Consider the following 24,506-nt stretch of genomic DNA (forward strand, 5'->3'; position numbering starts at 1 on the left):
CCCCCCCCCCCCCCCCAGAACAGCAGCTGTTCCGGGACCTGCAGGTGGAAGGTCGAGGGTTGCTGGAATTGACAATGTTGTTGAAAAGTGATCTTTTGCCAAAGACCTGTGGTTGCCTCCTGCTGAGATCTGCCAAATTCCTTGAAGATGCAGCCTTCTGTCCTCCAGTGATAATTAAGTCTTGCTTTCCTAACTAAGGATTGACTTAAAATTATTCAAACAGGGCCTGGAGCTGTCATCTGGAACACCAGCCACTGGAAGAAGTGGGGAACTGTTTTAGGTTAAAGTGGAAAAACGGTACATTCGGCTCTTCCAAAATGTTTTGGGCTCAGATTCAAATTTTCCTCTCAACTCTGTTACTTACTGGTATGGGATTCTGGACAATTTTTTTTTTCCCTTTATGATCTAAGCCTCCGTTTCCTCCTCTTTATAATAGGAATAACATACTTTGAAGAATTCTTGTGAAAGTTAAAAGATTTCTGTGACTCGATAGAGCAAATTTTGGGATCACCTTGTACTTGTAGGTAACTGGGAAATGACTTATCACTTAATTACTCATTAAGGCTTCTTGTTTCCATTTACAAATGAGGAAGTACTCAGATGTGGCAGCTTTTGGCGAGTGCTCTATGATGTCACATGGACATGTCCCCACCCCCTCCCCACCAACCATACCATCACAAAGCATGTAAAAATCCCAGCCATTAAGCTGAGTGCAATGGCACATGCCTCTAACCCCAGCCTCTCAGCAACTTAGCAAGGTCCTGTCTCTAAATAAAATATGAAAAGGGACTGGGGATTTAGCTCAGTGGTTAACTGCCCCTGGATTCAATCCTTGTTTTTTTTTTTTTTTTGTTGTTGTTGTTGTTTTTTTAAAGCCCAGCCATTAAAATGAGGACTGATGTACACTTTTTTTTTTCCTATCAAAATCCTCCAAACCTGACTCTTTGTCCCAATTTAAAATATTAGCAGCTTCTGCTTCTCATTCAGGTGCTTCCCACCAGTTGCTCAATGTCAACTTTTGTTGCAAACACAGAATGATGTCTGGCCCTCCAGGGCACACCAAATGCATCTGCAGAAAGGTAGATAACACTAGCTGTTGCTTTAAAATTAAGAGGACAAAGGACCAGAGAGTCCTATTTGACTTTCTGTTGCTTTCTTTAAAAAAAAAAACTATTTCAAGATTCAGTCTCCCATGCCCAGCCTGGTAAGACTTTGTCTGTTAGATTAGGGTTTTACCCAGACTTGTGCACTCTAGCTCTTAAACACATATACCTCTAATCCTCCAAGATGACTACTGTATTTAAAAGTTTTAACTTTCCCCAGAGGCTTCCTGCATATTGCCTCTCTCTCTTGTCATTGCTTGTTGGGATGCACTGCTCAGCACACTGGGTCATACACTCCTGACCCCCTTCACTTGTAAATTTGACCTTCACCATCATGCCAATTCTCTTTGGGGTTTGATTTTTCTTTCCAGCATTGCTTATTGACAGAGCAGGAATGAGAATTCTGAAAATCAATAATGTCACTTTTCTTTTTGATGGTGGATTTTTTAGGAGAATAATGCTTACTGGCAAAAAGTTTCAAGAAATGCACATGTTGTATATTAAACCCATATTGGGGACTTACAAAGAACTTAGCAATTCATTTTTACTGCCGATGGCCTTTGCTGTCATTCCAGTGAAAATAGATGTTTTTCTCATGTCTTGTATTTGAACATGTGTAGTCTTCATTTGTTAGCTAGTCTCAAACAACAACAAAAACCCTAATAAGGGAACTCTTAAAGGACACTGGTAGCAGGAACATAATTCACTGAAAAATGAAATAGTTCTCATTTCTCAGAATAAGCCAGTTATACGAATTTAAAGCACACATGCAAAGCGTTAAATTGAAAATTCTATACTGAATCTCTCAAAGCCATACATACCATCTTGGTTTTCACTAAAAGCAAACTTATTTAATGGCTTTGTGAAGCTATCCCTCACCTGACTGCAAATGTCTTCAGATCGGTAATGTTTGAAAACAAGCAGAATAATACCAAAAGATTTCAATTATAGTTATATAATGGAAATAATTTTGAAAGTCTCTTAATGATGCTGAGAATTAGAGTATTAATAGTGTGTGCATTGTGAACTGAGCAAACCTGGTGTAGAAGGGAGATCAACTGGGTCCAGTTTTGTCCCTAACTACTCATGTGACCTGGGAAAAGTCATTTGGGCTTTCACTTAAAAAATTAGAAATTGGAATTAGAATATCTCTAGGGTATTTTTAATTCACAAAACCCATTATTTAAATGGTTTGCTGTTACTTAAAATGTCTTAATGGCAGCCAACTGATGAGGTTAACATTATTCATTTGGTAAACAACAATAACTTTTGCAACTGCTAAGTATGTCAGGATCCATGCCCACCAGGACCCGGGAGGTAAACAGATGTAAGGCTTAGGTCCCTGCCCTGGGAATTGTATAAGTCCAGGGCACCATTCATGACATTTTATTTGAATTCTGCCCCCTGGAGTTGTACAGTAAAACCTTGGGGCTCTGGGTTAACACAGATATGTAGTCAGGTATAAGAGACAGTCAGGGTAGGAATATAGAAAGGGAGCAATTAGTTCTGCCCAAACCAGAAATTTGTATAGAGAACTTTAAATTTTCTTATCTGAAAACACCTCCTTTTATGTATTTTTGGGAGAAAAAAGTTAAGGATGTACTTTTTTTTTTTAAGGTAACATATTTCTTTGCAGCTTTAGATAACAAAGGTGTTTGAAAAATGTTGCTCTATGGCTTACACAGAGGTGTTTTCCTCTGACATACTTTGTTTATCCAAAAGCTCTATTTTCACAACAGTTCTTGCCAATTAGTGGAGATTCTTCTGAGATTTTAGGTTCACTTAAAGCTCTCTCTCTTTCTTTCTGTGTGTGTGTGTTTCCGAGTAACAACTTTTGAACTGGAATAACAACAAAATTTTTTTCAAAGTTGCTAGGGGCATAGCTCACTGGCAGGTGGTAAGGATTCCGGCTCCCCAGAGCTATGTGCCTATTATCACAACTGTGGAGAAAACTCACTGAATAGTGTGGCAGTCTTAAACATAGGGAAGAACTTTATGATAAACATTATTATGTGTATATATATTTTTTCTTCTTGCTGAGTTGGGGATTGAACCAACGGGCCTTGTAACGAGCCTTACACGTTAGGGCCACTGAACTACATCCTCTGCCCCTGTATGACTATTTTTGTGACAGAGGCTTTCTCAGATTCCTGGGAGGCCACAATTGGCTGAGCTACTGTCTGATTAACAGTTCCCCGTGCAACAAGTGGGTCATAACTCGCTCTTGGTCTCCGTTGGTAGGGCATAACCTCTCCCCTCGGTTTGTAAAGCCAACGTGCCAATCTTGAACTGGCTTCCTCTTTTTGCAAACACTGTGGAAACATGATCCATTTGCTACGGTCTGAGAGGGTCAGAGAGCTATAACCCAAGACTGGATAAAAGGGATCTGGACGATGCTTGACCACCTAGGAAGAAGACCTAAAGCAAAATGTTCACATTGCTGGCTGCTCCACAACAGGGGACAGTCTATATAGCTCCTTGCTGTTTGTGCAGGGCCTGCCAAATATTTCTGCAAAATACTTAACTTCTTGCATCCCATTGCTTGAGCATGTTGCTGGTGTTTTTGCTGAGGAAGCTGGCCATTCAGTAGCTCCCTGCACCACAATTGGCAGCTTGTCTTCAATTTGTCTCACTTCTGCTATCTGAGGACTGAACTCTGAACCTGTGCACTCCACTCCCTAGGATGTGGGATGTACACTCATGCCCTCCAGCCTCTTCCTCCAGCAGCTGCCAAAGAGAACTTTACAGCAAAGATGCTAGGAATTCAACTCCTAGGGCAGCTGGAGATGTGGAACTCCACATTCTAGGTGCACAAAGCTTCAGGCCTTAGTGGCCAAGAGAAGCTGAGACACCCAGCCAACCACATGAATGTTCATTTTCTGTGGCTGAGGGTGATTGCCCACTGTGCACCTGGAGAAAATAATACAGCCCAGATTGGTACTTATCCTGTCTTGAGTTTTTTAGAATGGCCAGATGTGAGAGACTCATCACAATGTAGTCTTAGCTTGTCAAGATATTTGCCAGGTCACCATGGACAAGTGTTTGACTTGTTATTTCTCAAGCTGCTTCCTCCTAAACTATAAGTTGAATTATATGAAATTGTGCTTTTTTTTTTTTTTTTTTTTGGATTCTGAGGATTGAACCCATGATACTCTACTACTGAGTCCCATTTCAGCCCTTTTTTATTTTTTATTTTGAGACGGGGCCTCACTAAGACATTAAGGCTGTCCTTGAACTTGTGATCCTCTTGTTTCAGCCTCCTAAGTAGCTGGGAGTACAGGCATGTGCTATCATGGAAAGTACATAGGTCATATATTGCCCAGTTGTATATAATTCATCTTAAGAGCAAGGATCAACATGAATTAACAGTTTTGAATTGGCTTCCTATGTTCCAGGCCCTAGGAGGGGATTTACTTATGTCATCCCTCTAACTTTTTGTTCATGACATCACATCAAGGTGCTGGTATTATTATTATGTGCATTTTACAGATGACACTGCGGAGGTTCTGAAAGGCTAAGGAAGCTTCTCACAGGCTTAGTGAAGGCAGGTAAGACAGGATACCAGGCTTGCTTACCTCTAAGGCCTGAATATGTGTAGATTTTACTTAATAGAATCAATGGTAAGGACACAGTTGGTTCATTTAAACTAAAAAGGAATACCTGAAGCTATTCTTGTGAAATGGCATGAGAAAACATCCAAGTCACTCATATTTTGTTAGTGCTGTGGTTATATACAAACTCACTGAAATTTCCAATATTTTGCAACTGTTTTCTTTTGGAGATTTATCCTGTGCTATTTGTTTGTACTCTGTTCTCCAATTTTTGCGCCACTTACATGGTGAAACTCTCTGTGCTTTATTCTCTTCCTGAAATCATCTACTTAATGTTAGTTGAATCATCTGCGAAAATTTTTTTTCCATCCTTTGAGGCCCACTTTGAAGGCCTCTTGGTTCATGAGATTTTCTTGGCTCCCCTCCCCCAGAAATGTAAATGCTTTTGCTCTAACTTTCCCTAGACCCACGAATGCCTGCTCTGGACTTGCCACTTGGAGTACTACTATTGATATGACTATATGGACACTTAACTCATCTTCCCTCTAAAGCAGGGGTCAGGGCACACTTATTTTGTGAAGGAGCAAAGGACAAATATTTTATGCTTTGCAGATCATTTGGTATCTACTCTAACTACTCCACTTGACTGTTGTATCTCAAAAGCAGCTGTAGAGGACATGTAAACGAACTCGAATGTTTGTGTTTCAATAAAACTTTATTAACAAAAAGCTAGTGGCAAGCTGGATTGGACTGTGGGTGCCTGTGTGCCAGTCTCTGCCCTAGTTTATGGGTTTCTCAGTGAGAGTCATAGAATCTTCCTCACGCCTATTTTTTTGCATCATGCTGTGTGGTAAAATGGGCATCACTCATAAACTTTTGTAGGCTAAGTAGAATTTTTAACTGTTGGAATCAGAGATGCTTTTGTGCAAAGCTATTGTTGAGGCCCTGAGAACTCTACAGACTCCTCTCCACATGCAGTTACTGTCTGGACATGCAACGGAGCTGTCAGAACCTTTTGACCTGGGGCTGATTTTCCTGTAGGCTCAGGACCTTGTCTTGAAGCTTCAAAGGCAGGCTAACTTCTAAGGAACCATAAAAACACCATATTTTATCAACCCCCTCTCTTCAAATTCAGGGAAACACCTGTAAGGTTTATGGTAAAAGAAAGTCACCTTAGGCTGGGATTCTGCTCATGCAACAAAGGACACTATACAAAGTATTTTCTGATTTCAAAAAAAAAAAAAAAAAAAGGAAAAAGTGGGTTTCAGAGTAGGGGAGAAACCTACAAGACTTTTTCCCTTCACTGACTCAGCTGGTTAGTAAATTTGTGTGTGCATTGAAACAGAGAGTCTCTTGCCAAGTGGCTTCTTTCATGAATTTAGATGCAGAGTTATATGTGGGTAAGGCCTTCAGAGGCTTGTGTATCTGCTCATGGGGTTGAATCTCCAATACAATGGCTCAGAGTCTCCAGTTGCTGTGACAGCCTTCTTTATATATATATAAAACACTTCTAGCCTCCAACTTTCTGGCCATGCTCAGTAGGTCTCCCACTCTGGCTTCATATATTTACTGTTAATTCCTAAGTCAACTCAGGACTCCTTTTTTCTAATCTCAATTACTTGATATAATAAAGACAATCTGTGTTTCCCTGATTGGGAATCATTAGTCAATTAGTTATAATGAGATATAAAAGAAAAAGAAAAATTCTCCAGGGATATATAATGACCAGCAACCATACCTTCCAGAAGTTACTTATCTATTTTCATGAGCTTTCTTTCTGTCTGGATGGAAACAAATGGTATTTAAGCACAAATAGATTAAAAACCGATTTTGGAGGTTTGGTGATAAGGAAATAGATATCAATTTCCTGTTCCCTGCCTTTCTAATGGGCAAGCTTTCAGCAGACCCAGCGCCAGCTGCACTGCGTGGAAGACTGAATATTGATTGCAATGACTGGGAAGAAACTGTTGACAGAGTCAACAAAATCATGTTCTTTGCTGCCAAAGCACCCAGGCTTCTCCATCCTTGGCATGTTACAGCTCTCTGCTCGCTCTCCCCCTCCCCACTGCACTCCTCACTCCCTTTTCTCTGAGGAGACTCCTGCCTCTCAAAAAGAAACAGCAGGTTATTTTAAAGCCGTGACCTGAGAAGGCCTCCTGGGTGAGCCACTCCAGCTGCCTTCTGCAGATCCTAATTGCACATCTGCAGCAAAGCTGCTATAGTATTTGCCCAGAAAACAAACCCCTGTTTCCTTAACCAGACCTGGGTGGCCATTCTGCTGCTATGAAAAGCATACTGTTTGATTATTATTATTATTAATATTATTAGATCGTACACATGAATATTTTTTAAGACAATGAATGGGAACTTTAGGTAAAAACTGCCCCCATTCACCTGATAAGACTCTTTTTTGAGCTGCTGGTAAATGTGATTCCAAAACCATCTAGACAAGGCAGAGATGTCAGGCCTGGTGGCTCTGTCCTGTTCAGTGATTGGCACTTATCAGTTTGTCACAATGGACTCTGGCATTTCTGCCTTGGGGACACACAGTGTGGAAGGAAATGGGGTAAAGGTGAGGATCAAGTGGGGAGCAAAGGAAAAGCCATATTTGTCAGGCACAGCTTTGAGGTTTTACTCACATGTGTTGGGAGGCATTGGGGTACAGTTTTGAAAACTGTGGGGCCGAGTCCTCGGGGCCGTGGGGCGCAGCGTGGCTGATCACCATCATAATGGGCCTATGGGGATACATTCTCTTAGACATTTTGAAGTAATTAATGCTCTCGTTAGTGATTAAGTCTGTGAAGTAGTCCTGAAACATACATTTGACACAAAACAAAAATTACAAAAGGTGACATTCATCAGAACACATTTGAATACTGCTTTTCTCAGAAGCCTGAACGAAGAGGTAAAGGTTTAAAACATGAAAGAAGATGGTAGCTTCTGAGGCAGCAAAACATCTTCAAGAAAAGACAAAAATCAGTTGCTAGTTAATTTTGAGGGTTGCTGGCTTAGTAACATGCAAAAAAAAAATTGTATTTTAAGTAATGCACAATTTAGCAATTAGGGAAGAAAAAAGACAAGTTGTGTTTGCCCAAGATAACGATCAGACCTGGCAATACACGCGCTAGCACACACGAAGCACCGGATATATATTTCATTCTCAGGTTTTGTTGTTATAATTCGTTGGCAAAAGTTTTAATTACTTCAAGGGCAGGAAACACCCACGCCCACCTCAAATTCACAGTTGCAGAACACACACGCACACTCACACACACATACTCATGTACACACAAAGGCACAAACACAAGAAAGGATCTTTTCTTCACATTAAAAATTCACCTATGGGAATAACATAATAATCACTAATCAAAGCCATGGCCAAAATCTGGGAGCACAGGGGAAAGCTGCAACATTTTATCAATTAGTTTATTTGAAACACTTAAATATGGGGAGTGGTTGATTTCCTGCAAATTATACTGTGTTAATTGCACAACTAAAGTAATACAGCTGCTGGGATTAGAGCCTGTTGCTAATAAAATGACTTAACCCACTGTCAGGGGGGCTGATGCAAGTCTGTGAGGGGGTGGGAGAGAAAAATAAAGAAAGGATGAAAACTTAAATCAAACCACCTGCTTCCTCTAAGTGTGTATCACTGGGCTGGAAGTTTCAGTCTAAACTTTATTCAGAAAGTCCCAGGCCATGTTCACAACGTCAAAGACTTCCAGGCATGGCTAGTCACATGTTGTGGATTTAAGGACCAGAACAGCTGCAAAAGCAATGCTCAGGGGACAAAATCTGTGTCACATGTCATTGTGAGGACAAGTCCACAGGCTTGTCCCCTTCCTCCATGAGGGTGTCTGTTTTTATTTCTTTCCTCACTACAAAAAAAAAAAAAGATATATCTTTTATTTATTTATTTTTTTTCTGGACACAGTTGTCTTTGACACTTAATCTGCTGTGATAATGAGCAAGTTAGGCTGATTTAGTATTTGGAAAGAATCTTGATTACTTTGCTCTCCTTAGGACAACAGGGAATGAAAGGTTAATAGCTTGAACAAGGAGCATGAAAAGCATCCCCACAGATAGAAAGCCATAGCAGTGACAATTAGTGCGTGTGGCACACATCCTTTGCATGCAATGAGTGTAGCCACAACCCGGGGAAGTGACCTGGGGTGTGAGACTGGTGGAACCACTCTGGGCTGCTTTATTCTTCATCTTGTAAAATGAGGACATTGCTCAAATTTGCCTCCAAGGTCCCTGCCAGCTCTCAACTTTGATGAGTCTAGAAGCCTATTAACAATGTTTGTGAATTAATTTGCATTCATTGTGTTCTGAAGGGTACGATCAGAACTTGTACCTTATCTCCTTCCAAGTCCCCTGTGCTCAAATCAGGCCAAGCACAAAGACAGCCATGTGCCAACCACATTAAGTCAAGTTCCCTTTTTATGTTTCTACCAAGCGCCTAGTGGGAGGGTTGTTGGACGAGAGAGGATGCCATGGGTATGGCTGGAAAGGAAGGGAGCCTTTCAGGCTACATTCAAAAATATTGTCCCTTTTACAATTATGATCTGAAAAAAATTTTTAAGTAAGCAGTCACAACACCTTTGTGAATTTCTAAGGCAAATCCAGTCTCCACTGGTTAGAGAACCCTGGAACACACCAATTTTGGTTTCTATGAACGGATTTAAAAATCCTGATTGATAGCCCTTGAGACTCGTGTGGACTATGGCTGCCATGGGGCAGATGTCCTTGTCACATATACTAAGCTTGGTCAGACAGGAGTACAAACAAGGAATGCAGTTTCCCAACCTTTAATTATTACACTTGTCTGCTCTTATTTTTACATCTACGTCGTCTGAAGCCACAGACACAATATTCTTTCACCCCACTGAAAAGCAAAACAGTATAAGATGAACATTTGATTATGTTGACAAGTCCTTCAGAGAAAGGGAAAAACAAAAATTATCACGAGCAAGGGCTGAGGATGTATGATTTTTTTTTTAATGATACTTTCATCAAGCACTGATTACGGCCATCCTAATGAGGGAGAAAAATTGCTACACAAAGGCTGTGTTCCTTGTGAGTCTTTTTCTTGCCTGCAGTTGAAAATTACCTTAAAATTCCTCATTTTAACATTGTGAGAACATAGAAAGCCAATCTTGTGGATAGTTTAACTCACTGAAAATGGCTTTCCCCCATTATGCACAAAGTAAATTGATGCAGTGTAAAAGTGTCTGAAAATTACCTTTGCATAATCAAATCCATGCTTTTCTTTGATGCCATTTCGACAAACAGTGTAATTATAGAAACGAGAATTCTTGATTAATCCAAGCCATTCTCGCCACCCAGGAGGGATGTAGCTGCCATTATATTCATTGAGGTATTTTCCAAAAAAGGCTGCAGTGGGGGGAAAAAAGAGGATTATTTTCTCATGTGAAATGATTAATCATAAGTAAATGCCTACGTATGAAATTAAGACTTGAAAAAAAGATGGTGAAATGAAAGTTAATCTAGGTAACATTAATGCCAAAACAACATTAATGTAATACAGGGCTAGTGTTATACATTGAACAAATGTAAGTAGCACCAAGGTATGTGGATTATGGTTTAATAAAACCACCATAATGATTATTGCACTCTTATTTCTTATGGTCCTCCTGGAATACAACCAGAATATATTCTTTTGATAAGTTGATGAAATGAAAAGAGAAGTAGCCAGTGTGTTTGGGCTGCTAATCATAGAGCAAGTATTGGAAAGTTCAGACTCTGTAACAAAGTTTTCTAACTTACTGTTTGAGAGTTATGAATTATAAAGACGATGCTGAAAAGTTCATCGTGGTTTTCATATATGTACAGAGCACAGATTTTTCCAAGCCAGGGAACTGTGGGAAACTCCATCTTTATGGATACGGACAAGGTTTTCATGGCACATGGGTGTTTGTTATGTGTATTACGTGGACATCTATTATTGATAACAAAAAAAATTCTGGGAACACAAAACTTCTACACAGCTCACTAATGTTCATAGAATGACAGTGAAGTAGAAGTACATGTTACACAATTAAAAAGGCCCCTGGAAGGACTTTGCAACTGTAACTTTGGCATTTCAAATCTAAGTCACTATGCAGAAGGCCCGATTGATCTTTTTTCCAAGAGGAAGACTGCAGTTTTGCTCCTCTTCTAAAGATGATAAAGATGATAAGGACAGGGGAGTTGGAATATCACAGGAACCAAATGGTTATGTATTAAAGTCAAATAACTTATAACTGTCAGAAGGGTGGCAACTAATGTATTATCAGAGCACTTAACTGAGAAGAGGTGCTATTTGTAATTCTGATTACACTAGGAAAACTGTTACTGGTTGGTCACTTTGAGTAAGAGGAGTGGAGAAAACTTTTATTTTCTATATGTATGTGTACATACATGTCGATGCATGGGTGTGTATAGACACAACACACTTACATACCCACATTTATGCAAGTTTTACTTTTCTGATTCTTAGAAATCTGCAACATTTTGTTTTGGGAGAGACCATGTTTTGTGGCCAGCTAGATACCTACGTTGAAACCACTTCCTGGCTTCACTGAGCACGTTTTATAGGTCCCTTCGTTTACATATATGGCAAAGGGTTAAGTTCTCGGAAGACTGGCTTGGAATGATTTTAAAAAAGAAGAAGGAAAAGAAGATGTGTGTGTGGGAATCCCAAAATCAAGGTACCGTAAGACAGGGGTATTAAAGTGCACATTTCTGAATCTTAAACTTATGCCATGAACTTCACATCTGGGTCTCTGTGGGACAGCCACTTAGCTTGCTTTCATCATTAATATACATTTGCCTGTAAAACATCTCCATCTGAAGGTGCTATGTGCTCATCCAAAATGCAATGAACTATTTTCCCTTTCAAATCAACTTTACTCCTCAGCTATCTTTGAATCCTCTAAGTGGCATAATCACCCTCTTGTTAGATTTTACCATCCAGGACCTCCTCTGACTTCACCTACCCTATCCTCCCCTTGCTGAGTAGTGGCCGCCTCCTGCGATTCCACCTCAGTGACAGGACTCAAATCTGTCCCTTCTTCCTAGGTGACTTGACATCCCATGGATGCTCACGGTGTCACTGCCGGCTCTCTGAGCCAGCTGCAGGGTCTTTCCACCCTCAGTGTCACCACTTAATCTTCCCAAGGACCAGCTGTGGTCATGTCACCCTCTTATCATAATCCTGGATGACCTTTGTTGCCTGCAGAGTCTACCTTGTCCATCCTGGATCTAGATAAAATCCTGATTTTTCCAGCTCATGTTTCATTTCTCCGCTAGTTGTCCCTGTCCCTCCCTCCAGACAGTGTGCTCCCTTGGGTTGAGCTCTGGTTTCTATCCATCTTAGAATTCTTCTTAGTTATACATATAATCCATTTTGATAAAATTATACAAGCATTGGATATATCTTATTCTAATTAGGACCCCATTCTTGTGGGTAGGCACGATGGTGGGGTTCACTTAGGAATTTTAATATGTATTCATATGAAAATTATTTATTCTATTTTCTTTCCTATTTGTATCCTCCTCCCTTCCTTTTGTTCTCCTTTGTCTAATCTACTGAACTTCTCTTCTCCCCCTCCCCCTCATTGTAGTTTAGCTTTCACACATCAGCAAAAATATTTAAACTTTGGTTCTTAGAGATTGGCTTATTTTGCTTAGCATGATATTCTCCAGATCTATCTATTCACTGGCAAATGTCATAGAGTCATTTTTCTTTATGGCTGAGTAATATTTCATTATGGATATATATACCACAATGTCATTATCCATTTATCTGTTGGTGGGCATCTAGGTTGATTCCATAGCTTAGCTATTGTGAAATGTGCTGCTATAAACACTGATGTGACAGTGTTACTATAGTATGCAGATTTTAAATCCTTTGGACATCTGCGAAGAAGGAGTGGGATAACTCCATCAATTGGTGGTTCCATTTCTAGTTTTTTGAGGAATCTCCACACTGCTCTCCAGAGGGGTTGTACCAATTTGCAGGTGCTGGGAAAACTGGAGATCCATTTGTAACAGAATGAAAGTTAATCCACTTTTATCACCCTGCACAAAACTCAACTCAAGTGGATGGAAGAACTAGGAATTAGGCCAGAAACCCTGCTCCTACTAGAAGCAAAGGTAGGCCCAACATTTCAGCTTATTGGTACAGAAACTGACTTCCTGAACAAGACTTGGACAGCTCAAGAAATATAATCAAAAAATCAATAAATGCAAAGGCATCAGAATAAACAGCTTCTTTACAGCAAAAGAAACCATCAAGAGCATGAAAAGAGAACCTACAGAATGGGAGAAAATCTTTGCCACCTGTACCTCAGGTACGGGTATGAACTTCCAGAATATACAAAGAACTCAAAGAGCTTAACATCTCAATAAATAAATAAATAAATCCCACAAATAACTCAATCAATATATGGACAAAGGAACTGGACAGGGACTTCAAAAGAAGAAATCTGAACTATCAACAAGTATATAAAAAATGTTCAGTGTCACTAGAAATTAGAGAAATGCAAGTTAAAATTACACTGAGATTCCATCTCACTGGAGTCAGAATGGCCATGATCAAGAATACAAGTAACAATAAGTGTTGGCAAGGACGTGGGGAGAAGGTGACACCCTCTACTGTTGCTTGTACTGTTGTCTCCCTCTGCCTTTTGATGGATCCTCCATCTCATTCACACCCTTGTCTGATCCCGCAGCAGGGTGTCCTGTGGCTCTAATGTCATCTTCCCTTTCTCAGCTGTGGTTAGTCATCTCTGTAGGGAATCCCTCTTTGGCAGAGGCTTTTTGAGAGGAGATACTGCCTTGGCCTCATCTCCATCCTTGAACACATCATGGTTTCCATCTTTTTTTGTTCCTTGAGCTGGGGTTCATGGAACACATTGTGAAGTTCTGGGGATTCTGCAAGTTACCGAATTTTTTTTTGTGTGTGTTTTCACTTGAATTACAAGTTTTTAAAACTGATTTGATTTTCTGAAATATTTTCATAAAATAGAGCTTCTGAGTTCCTGAAGTTGATATTTCTTTCATTTTATTTGGGGGAAAAAAATCTGAGAAACCTGGCTATGTTCATTTATTTGTTGAATCTGTGAGTGAGTGAACCAATCAAGAAATCAGCCAAGTACTTCCTCTCCAGAATCCTGCCTGGGTGAGGGACAAAGTGTCAGAGGGTCTGGAGTCAAATGGCTCAGGATTTCCCTTTGAGCTGACTGTGTGCATGAAGAATTTCTCTCACCTTTAGAGACGGCTCGACCTTTTCACATAGAACCACAAAATGATTTTCCTTTCTGACCAAATGCATCATGACTTAGAGTCACAGGCAGCAGACTAGGGTCACACCCCAGCAATAGTTAGTTCAGAAGAAGACCGTTTCCAAGAGCCTGGTATTTAAGAACCTCAGGCTTGGCTCTCTTCTTTGGCTTCCTCCTCTTCCTCCTCCTTCTCCTCCTCCTCTTCCTCCTCCTCGTTCTCCTCTTCCTTCTCCTCCTCTTCCTCCTCCTCCTCTTTTTTCTCCTCAGGCCCCCCACCCCCAACTTTTCTCTTCTTTTATTTTCAAGAGGAAAAAGCACAGTGGGTTAGAAATATAAACCTTACAGCCAGCCTGCCTGGGTTGAAATCTTAGCTCTGCCTGGGCCAGCCATTTATCCACAGGCCAGATCCCTCACCTTTCCCCACTCCTATCCCCTTTGTAAAGCTCAAGGATAATGAGAGTAATAATTGTGGCAGGATGGTTGTGAGGACTAAATGAGTTAATCCACATGGAATGTATCTCTCACATACCTTGGCTCATTCAGTGCTGCTACTCTTAGTCTTATTATCATCATCGCCATCATCATTATCCTTGTACCACCCCATCTTCCGATTTTAAATACTTTACCACTCGGCAGTGCAAGGAAATCTTGCTTTACCCTGTGCTCTGCATCATGCATTTGAAAGCATCTCCTGAGAGATTATATACTTTTTTTTTTAACCACCTGATAGGACTTAAATTTTGGAAATAAATTCTCCCCCATTTGGCTTACATCTTCCTGTTTAATTAGTTTTAAATTTTTTTCCTGCTACTTTTAGAGTTTGTTTTTGTTTTTATTTTTTTCCTTCCTCCTTCTCAAGGCAGCCATGCCAAGTCAGTCCTGCCCTCCCTCATTGTTTAACGTTTTAGGTTATTTTGTAGTGTTTTCTACCCATTGCCATGGCTATCACCCTTTGCCTTAATCCTTCCCTTGTAAATTACTCCTTTAAGTCTCTTAATAGTCCTTGTTATTGGCTTCAGAACTCCCTCCAGGTTTTTGGAGTCTTTGTGTTAATGGAGTGTGAAAAATGTATTTAGGATTCCAGATGTGCCCTCACCCATCACACTTGTTCCAAGCAAGACCAGGCCTTCCCGTGTCAGGATGCGACATTCAGTACCGTCAGCCTCAAGTCACTCTGGCCTTTTTTTGTTTGCTCATGACATTGAGACTCATTTGTAATCACCCCTGGCCTCTTTGGACATTGCATTTCTTGGCAGCACACTGCAATTGATTATCTGGGCTTCTAATTATTTTTCTCCAGATGTATTAAATCTCATCCTCCCTCCCTAAGGTGAATTTTGTCTTCTTGCCCATATTGCCTTTCTGCCTATGTAGAGGTTATGGATAGTCCAAAGTGTTTCTATCCTTTGGCAGCGGCAATTCAACCCAACTGCTACTATCTGAATACATGCATACACGACATGTACGGGACCTTCTAGATCATTTTTTTTCTTTTGAATGCCATTAAACACTTCCCTTCACAGCTGTTTCAGAAAGTGGTAGGAGATGGGGCAACAGGGAGAAAGTCAAGAAAGACCTGATCATAATTATTGTTGGCTGTGGCCTGTGCTACTTCTGTCTAAATCTGTTACATAATCCTTAGAAAAGTTTCCTTAATCTATTTGAAGCAAAAGCATCTATTTTTAAATGAGAATAGCCATACAACAGATCTGGTGCTGCAGAAGTCAATTTTTTTAAGTGTATGAAACGATAGATAAATTGTAATTCTACTCCATGTTTATAGATAAAGGGTGTCAGGATTTCATGATGAATATGCATAATTTTGAACCAAGCTGAAATTTTGATATTTGTCAGTTTGTATACATGAGTCTGGTTTCCTCAACTAGATTTTAAGTCTGGTGAACACAGGAAACTTATAATTTAGCTCTCCATAGCCCAGTGTCTAAAGTATTTCAAACATACTGTAGTTGAATAAATGTATGCTATGTTTCATGTTCATGTACCTATCAAAAATCTGTAGTACCATAATCCATAAAAATAAGAATATTAGGTCTTACTTTAAGTGAAGTCTACATTTAAATAAATCTCATACTACAGAATAAATACACTTGCTATAAATAACATAAATAAATTTTGCAATGTAAAAAGACATAAAATTAGAAAATAGATTAATTTGTCTAAATTGATTCATTACAAAAGGATTCTTTACAAAAAGGCTTATTGTAAAGCCAGGCTTGATGATAAGGATATGTAATCCCAGGTACTCAGGAGACTGAGGCAGGAGGATCACTTGAGTTCAGGAGATCAGTCTGGTCAACATAGTTAGACCCCTTGTCAAAAAAAGAAAAAATTTTTATTGCAGATCTTTATTAAATATACCTCCTTCCACTTGTGACATGAAGTAGAATTAGTAGAATTAAATTAAAATTAACTCTTGTGTGATTTTATTATATTGTCTTATAATTGGAATACTATATTTTTTAAAAAGAATCAATATAATAATTAGAATAGATAAAATAAAGTTACAATATAATTTTGAACAGAAAAGGAAATTTAGTAATATTTGCATTATATGGGTTGGAAAACTGGACTGAGTCCTCAAAACAAACTAAGGATAGCAAAGGATGGGACTCTACATCCTTCCATCTTACTTCAGGACTTTCCTTTTGCATGAGACAGTACCTCTCAACTGTGGCTGATTATTTTAACCTTAAAACTGGATGTGCTAAATTTTATGTTAACATCTGTGCCCTCCTAAGAAATTTAAAACTTTTTTTTAAAAAAAGCAGATTTCAGGCAGCATATTCATTTTTATAATAGATGATACACTGTCATTCCTACTTCACTTTTTAGAGCAAAATACAAAAGACACATTACTGCATTTTTTCCCTCCTTGAACATTTAAGCTCTTAAAGACTCATGTTTTCCATGAGTAAAGTTAGAAGAATTTAGGCTAAAACCGGTCCAAAAATATGCCTAAATTCTGAAAAAGAAAAATCAACTCATATGATGGTAAATATAATATTGGATCAATTCAATTCATTTAAATCCATGTATTCTGGATGCCTCCCAAAACAAGCCTCTTAGTAATTTGTCTTCTTGGAGCTGTTTGTTCTTCATAAAATTTATGGCTGCTTTGTGTTTTCTCTAGATGGATATTTATGTATAATATATATTTCAGTTTCCTTTATTATTTTTCTTGATTTGCAGCTAAATAGTCCAAACAATAAATTCATTATCAGGGAGGTAATGAAACCTTTATACGTCAGTTATTTCCCCCTCTAGGTTAGTGTCTCATAAATAATTATGTCAGTTTAATATCTACTCACCAACACTCATAATTCCTTAACACGTCTGTCATTCTTAGTGCTTATTTGTGCAATTTCAAATGGGTCACAATCATGGCTAGATCAATAATTATTGTCACAGAAACATCTTTGTTTCCTAATAGTCTGAGATGTTTCAATATTTTCTCAGAGATAAATTTAAATTATATCAATCTCTATCACTGCCATCAATTTTTAATCTCTCTGATTTACTAATAAGTAAATCAACAGTTATTTTCTTAAGTGCATATTATCCTGTTCCTACTCCAAAGTATTTGGAAATGTCCTTGTTCCCCTTAAAGAATTCTCTGTATTTTGTAGGAGTGAGCACTATAAATTCCCTCATTACCCAAGCACATCAACCCTTGGGAAGAAGGGTGGCTTTCAAATCAGACTTAGTTTCCAGGGGCAAATCTGTTCTCCCTGGAGAAAGGCCTAGGCTGGAGCAGTCTTGCTGGGCAGCAGAGGGAGAGCCTCAGGGTGCACCCACGGTAGCATCCTAGGCACAACCCTTCAGATCAGGGTAGCACACTGGACAGAACCCTGAACACAGGTGCCTGCTCTTCTCATTATAACATCAACATAGCTTTAGCAAGTCTCTTTAATCATTGGGTCTAAATTTGCTTCTCTGAAAATAAGGGGATTAAACTAAACAATCTCTGGGTTTTATTCAAACCCTTAAAATCCATCACTGGGTAATCACAGCCTAGTATAATTGAAATAAGTTCCATAATATACTACACTTCTTAGAAACAACTGATTTGTTTTTATTTGTTTTTCACTAGTGACCCAGTGAACTTTGCAATGAATAGTGATTCCATTTTTGCTTTTGCCATCTGGAAGCTTATTTTTAAATAAACACCCTTTCCCTACAACTCCATGTAGTTTGTATACCAACCTTTGCCTTGACTTTAACTAATTTACTTATTTTTTCTGTTTGCCAAGTTTTTTTTTTTTTTGGATACTGGGGATTGAACCCAGTATATGAGCCATATCCCCAGCCCTTTTAATATTTTATTTAGAGACAGGGTTCACTGAATTGCTTAGAGCCTCCCTAAATTGCTAAGACTGGCTTTGAACTCGAGATCCTCCTGCTTCAGCCCCCCCCCCCCCGAGGTGCAGGGATTATAGGTGTGCGCCACCTTGCCTGGATACGTGCCAAGTTCTTATTACTCCGTATCCTATTGGGTTCTATGTGTCTCTGTAAGGCATTTTGGAAGAAGGCAGGATGAATAACATGTAAAGAAATAAGATGATAAAAAGAGAAAGGAGTTTGGAGTCAGATGTGCTGAGTTCCTTCCACCACTGGCTGGCCTGCAACCCATTGGTCACAAGGGTGAAATCTCCTTTCCAAGATTGCTGTAAATACTATGTGAGGTCGCTAAAGTGCCCAGCACAGAGTAGGTAAGCAACAAAAGCTAACTCCTTCTTTCTTCTTTTCCCTGAGTTAGCCCTGAAACAAATTCGCACACCCTTTTTGACTGTTCTAGGTCCTGATTGGCCTGTGATTCACCTTACGTCTCTATTCCTCACGGCAATCACCATCCATATACTCTGGATAGGGTGAGCGCCCCAGCCCTCCCAGCTCCAGGTCTGCTGCTAAGGGTGAAATTATAGGGAGCCTGGGAGTTGAAAGGCATTGATTTCATACAATACTTCCCAGGAGCAAAACACAATTTGGTGTTTAAAATCAGGAACCAGGCTTTGGGGGACCATTTCTGCTTCTGCCTCTGAGCTGGTTACACAACATTTGAAAACCTCACCTCCGTTATAAAACATAGCCAAGTACGTTTGCCGTCTGGGAAACCCACAGGGATGTTTGATGGATTTTCAAATTGCTTTAGAGTCCTCAGATGAAAGGTGCTATAAATTTAAATCACTAATGTGAGAAAACACACTTGGATAAGGCACTCTCTACAACCTCCCTGTAACCTAGTTTCTCTCTGAAGCAGAAGCAAACACCCTTGAGATCACAGGAGAAGCTGCTTCTGCGAGCAAAGATCTTAAGCAGCCTCTGAATGACAATACTATCATATGCACAATCAATATTTTCATACATAAATAACAAGTAGTAAGTGCCCACGGGGTACTCTGCAAAAAAAAAAGCAAATGGCCACATATTTCCTGAGTCCAGTGGGAAAGATTAATTTCATTTTTAAAAGAGGTTTAAGAGAATATTTATCTGAAATCCTTTACTTTTAAACCTTCAGCAGAGAAAAACTGTCGCCCTGAGAATCATTTCCAATAAACTTTCATGGTAACATTTTTAATTCTTATGAATAAATCTAGATGGTTCTGTAGGAAACAACAACAACCACCACACCCAACTCCTATTTTTCTATGCCCCTCCACCCCCCGCCCACCTGTCTTCATCTTGTTCCATGACGAAATAATCTAAAAGCCAAGGTTAGCGTCCAGTGCTGGGGGAATAAGGACTTTGGGGGTAACATCCTCAGAGGGAGTCTTGCTTCTTTCTCATTAAGTTTGCCATGATATTTATAACACCTCTTGAAAGAGTTTCCCAGTTTTCAAAACACCAACTAAGGACTTCCTCTTGCCCTGTGAATGTTAAACAATGCTAGCAGGAATAGCAAGATGGAGGTGAACACTTGAGATATAAAAAGAACCACAACTTAAACTAAAGCAACCAAGTCCTATTAACTGTGTGAATAAATAAATATAGTACACACTGGCTTGTTCATTCCATTATTCATTCATTCAATAAGTAATTTTGACCATCTGCCATGTCCCAGACCCTAAGCAGCCCGAAGATACTTGCTAATTTCTCCCTGAAATAATAAGTAGGAATTTGTGAACAGCTAAGGAAAGCTGCAAGTTGTACCATGGCCCCTTGAGATTGGCAGGTTGGAGTGAGGAGGTAAATGGGACACACACTCTTTGTTGCAGATTATTATTCTAGGACATTTTAGCCACTGGATGCCCAGGAGGGTATGACACTTTCCGATCATGTCCATTGAGCACCCTTCTGATCTTTCTCTAAGGGATCTTTCTGGTACATTCTTCAGAGTAAAAAAGTCAGGGTTAACCGTCTGAATATGGTTTGTCTACTCTGAAACTCATATTTACGTTTGATTTTCATTATGGTGGTTTTGGGAAGTTGGGTCTTTAAGAGGTGATCCCAGGAGTGGATTCATCCCCTTGAGAGCAGGTTGCTATAAAGCAAGGCTGCCCTTTGTGTTCTGTCTCTTCTGCATGTGCTCTTACATGTTTTTGCCATACTATGACACAGTACAAAGCCCTTACCAAAGCTGCCCCCATGCTCCTGGACTACTCAGGCTCCAGAACCTTGAGATGAATAAATTTCTTTCTGTTATAAATTACCCTGTCTCAGGTATTTGGTTATAGCAACAGCACATGGATGAAGACAGTAAGGGATGGGGAGGATTCTGTCAGAGAAGAGAGAAACTAGACTAGTTTAGAGGCTTATGGGAACTTCACATCTATTACACTACACAATGCATTTTCCTGTGTCTACAAAGACATAGTACCAGAGGTTCATGGGCTAGAAATGTCATCCTTTACCTGTTCTGTAGCCAGTGTTGTTAAGATATACAGCAAAGGTCCGAGGTTCGTGCATGGCCTGCCAGGAGGGTGAAGAGCAGTTCTCATTGTTGGTGTAGACATTATGGTTGTGCACATACTTCCCGGTGAGCAAGGATGACCGGGACGGGCAGCACATAGGCGTGGTCACAAAGGCATTGGTGAAGGTGGCACCCCCATGCTCCATAATCTTCCTTGTCTTATTCATGACTTGCAGGGACCCTGAAAGGCACAATTCCAGTGTTGTTCAGCAAAGTGCACATGTCACTCAATGTCTCTGTTCCCGTGACTTATCAATTTCCTTCCCTGACTTGAAGGAGTCTATAATTTGATCACTGCTCATTTCCAAAACAAACAAAACATTTGGGATCCTACCATCTCAAGTAGATTCTGGGATAATAAACACATTTCAGCTTTTCCCCTCTTTAATCACAAAAGGGAAAAAAAATGCAAGTTAATCTGATAATTAAAGCTAGAATTTTGGATATGGAGCACATTCAAAGGTCAGCAGCCCTTTGAAGATTAAGAACAAATAACCTATTACACGGAGTATCAAAACCTCCCGCCCGCCACACATGAAAATGCTAGCAACACTGCAGAGATTATCACACACAGTACCTCAAACATATGATGAGGGATAAAAATCACTATTAGAAAAGTCCCCCCAAAATGCTTATGTCTAATTACAAAAAAAAAAAAAAAATCTTCAAAGAAACTTGCTATCCTCTAGCAAGCTAATTAACTGACTGCCAATGTTTCTATCAGGACAGGACCACCAGTTCATATTTTGACCAGTTTACGTGTAATTTGAAAAAAAAAAATAGTTCATTTGCTTGTGAAAGAAGTAGGATTCTATTATACTCGAAAAAGTACCTGCATGATTGTAAAATATTTCATTTTAACTCTGAGGATGGAATGGTAACATAAGATTGCTAAGGAAGCGGAAAAAAAAATCTATTTCGATTACCCAGTCAAACACTGCAGCTGAAACACATCCAAACGCTGCAGAAAAGCACTGGCCAGAATTCAATAGGCTTTTCAGGCCTTGTCAAGAAATGCACTGCAGAGCGCTCCAGCCAAGCCCATTGCATTTGAATCCTGGAGCCACAGATTCCCAACAGGTCCCACTCCTTCCAAAGAAAGGGAGAAAGTCTGTTTTCCAGCAAGGAAAGAAATCATAATGCAAACCAGGCAAGCATTCAGAGCAGAAGAGAAGCACGAAGTGGTCCAAAAGGCTACAATTAGCCTGATTTCTTCATGTATTAACTTTTTCTGTTCACACGATGCATATGAGAATAGGAAGAAGGTTTCTATTTGGTCTCATTAGGACTCTCTGAATATGCTGCAGCAAAGGGGGGACTCCAAACTGCTCTTTTTCTCCTGGTTGTCTTTAGGGAATTGAGTAGCCTTTTTGTAAGTCAGTCAATAAGAGGCAGTGAGCCCCCACTTTATTCTGGACACTTTAACTTAGTACTCTGGACTGTCCACCCTCTACCACCCAGCTCCAAAGTATAGCATTACCAAAAGAAATGGAAAATTCTCTGCCTCTATTGTTCAGTAGTAAAGTCTCCAGATGAGAACCTACATACAGAAATCGCCCGGGGATGTTTGCAAGGCAACACACATGGAAGAATGTGGATATAGCAGTAGCAGTACAGTAAGGCTAGAGGGTCTTGAATGAATGCTTAATAAGAGCTCTGAAAGGAGAAATGAGGACAAATGGAAGGAAAGAAGAAAGAAAATGTTGAATGGGTGAAGTGCGAGGTTGGGGATGTGGGGAAGAAGGCACAACAGGTGATGCTCTGGAGGTGGGAAGTAGCAAGTGGAGCCTCGTGAATGGCACATTGGTTTCCTGGCATGGAAAGGAATATGGAGAATTCTCTTGATGAAATGTGGGAAGCCAGAGTTAGCAAATAGCTTGGATGCTGGGCAGAGACATCCGGATTTGACACAAGAGACAAAATGAAGGCAAAGTGGGTTCTTTGCTAAAGGCATGAACATGATCCAAAAGTCTTTGAGAGGTGTTGCTGTGGCAGCGACGGCATGTGGGACCAGGAGGCTCCACCAAGGGTACATACAGCCAAGAGCTTGCCGAAGCCGGCCAGCCCTGAGGAGAGAACTTGGACCACACTGTACCCATCTGACATAGAGATTCTAAGAAGCAGATCCAAGAGATGTCGTAATGCATCAGAGGCTGTGAGCTGACTAACACCTCCAAGTTTTCAGCCTAGGAAGAAAGCTGGAAAAGTGATTGTTTCACTGGTGGAGAGGAAGTAACTAGAAAGGAATATGCACCATAGAAGTAGTGTGTTTTCTATTTGTGTCGGTTGATCACATGGAGGAACACCCTGGAGATATACCAATGAACAGAGATGTGCAAGAGGAAAAGAATAGGAAATGCTACCGAAGATGTTCATTCAGCCCCTTCTTTCCCCTCTTTTTTTTTTCATATTTATTTTTTAGTTTTTGGCAGACACAACATCTTTGTTTGTATGTGGTGCTGAGGATCGAACCCGGGCCGCACGCGTGCCAGGCAAGCGCGCTACCGCTTGAGCCACATCCCCAGCCCTCTTTCCCCTCTTTCTATATCTGCAGGGCTTCTCACTGAAGTGCTTGAATTTTGAGAAAACAGCAAACATTGTTGATGCATTTTCATTGCCTAACAGTCTATTTCAAAAAAAAATGAGCTCTCAGAGTTTCCTTTATGGACCTTAACTGAATACTATAAATAAATAAATGAATAAATAAATAATAGGTGCAGCTGGAGGCCATCACCAAGGTCTTGAATACAACGCTCCAACCTCCAGGATTCGGACTCATTGGGACTACTAATATGATATAGTGGTAGAAATCTGACTCTCCTCTCAATCTCTCCCCATATCATCTTCCCCCTGATTAACTCAGCTGATTGTGTAGAGGACCTCAACACCCCTCCACCAAATGCCCTGCTTCTAACCAGTCCACCTGTCAAAGGGAATGATGAAGACATTTGATCCCCACAGGCACTGTTTACAGTGCAGCTCAGCCGATGGGGTTCTTGGAAGTGGGCATCTGGCTTAATTTCTCAGTTAAGAAAAAAATGCTAAGATAATGCTTGCTCAATTTTTAAAATTCACCTGAAAAGTAGAACCTGAGCCCACCTTGGTTTAGTAAATCGGGGACGGGGTCTGGGTGTTTGCATTTCTAACAAGCTCCCTAGTGGTACATAAGCTGATTCTTGGTGGACCACACTTGGAAGAGGAATGAGAGGTTGGACAGAGAGTCAGGGAAACCCAGAACTGGCAAGTGCTGAGACCACTTCCATAAGATACACCACAGACAGGACTTCATCTAGGCAAGGGTCTCTTCTTTATGTTTCACATGCATTGATTCACTTAATCCTGACAATGACCCTTGGTGGTGCGGGCTGTTAGTGATGGTTCCTATATTCCAGATGGTGAAACTGAGGTGCACCGGGTTAATTCCATGCTTAGGGCCACACAGAGCCTCACCACCAGAGTCCAGATGCAACTGCGAGCAGTCTGCCCCCGAGGCTGCACTCTTAAGCTCCTTCTAGGCTGAATATTGGCCATGACATTGATGTTTTCAAGATTGAGAAAAAGAAATGATGTTTGTTTGCTGTCAGGAAGGGTCTTACTTTCTGCCGTTTCATCTTTGCTTCATCTGGCTTCTTAG

The 24,506-nt window shown here is 40.2% G+C and overlaps 1 protein-coding gene across 4 annotated transcripts in view; it reads right to left on the reverse strand.

Annotated features, from left to right (window-relative positions):
* Sulf1 (sulfatase 1) overlaps positions 1–24,506 on the reverse strand; it is a 175,169-nt gene that overhangs the window by 42,786 nt on the left and 107,877 nt on the right. For all 4 annotated transcript variants that reach the window (XM_048782937.1, XM_048782936.1, XM_015485814.2 and 1 more), the window contains 3 exons: positions 20,814–21,053; positions 9,900–10,051; positions 7,294–7,463 (listed from right to left, as the gene is read on the reverse strand). In XM_048782937.1, the coding sequence (XP_048638894.1) occupies positions 7,294–7,463; positions 9,900–10,051; positions 20,814–21,053 (562 nt within the window). The remainder of the gene's footprint in view (positions 1–7,293; positions 7,464–9,899; positions 10,052–20,813; positions 21,054–24,506) is intronic.

This window comes from Marmota marmota, unplaced genomic scaffold, assembly GCF_001458135.2.
Source record: "Marmota marmota marmota unplaced genomic scaffold, marMar, whole genome shotgun sequence".
NCBI lineage: Eukaryota > Metazoa > Chordata > Mammalia > Rodentia > Sciuridae > Marmota > Marmota marmota.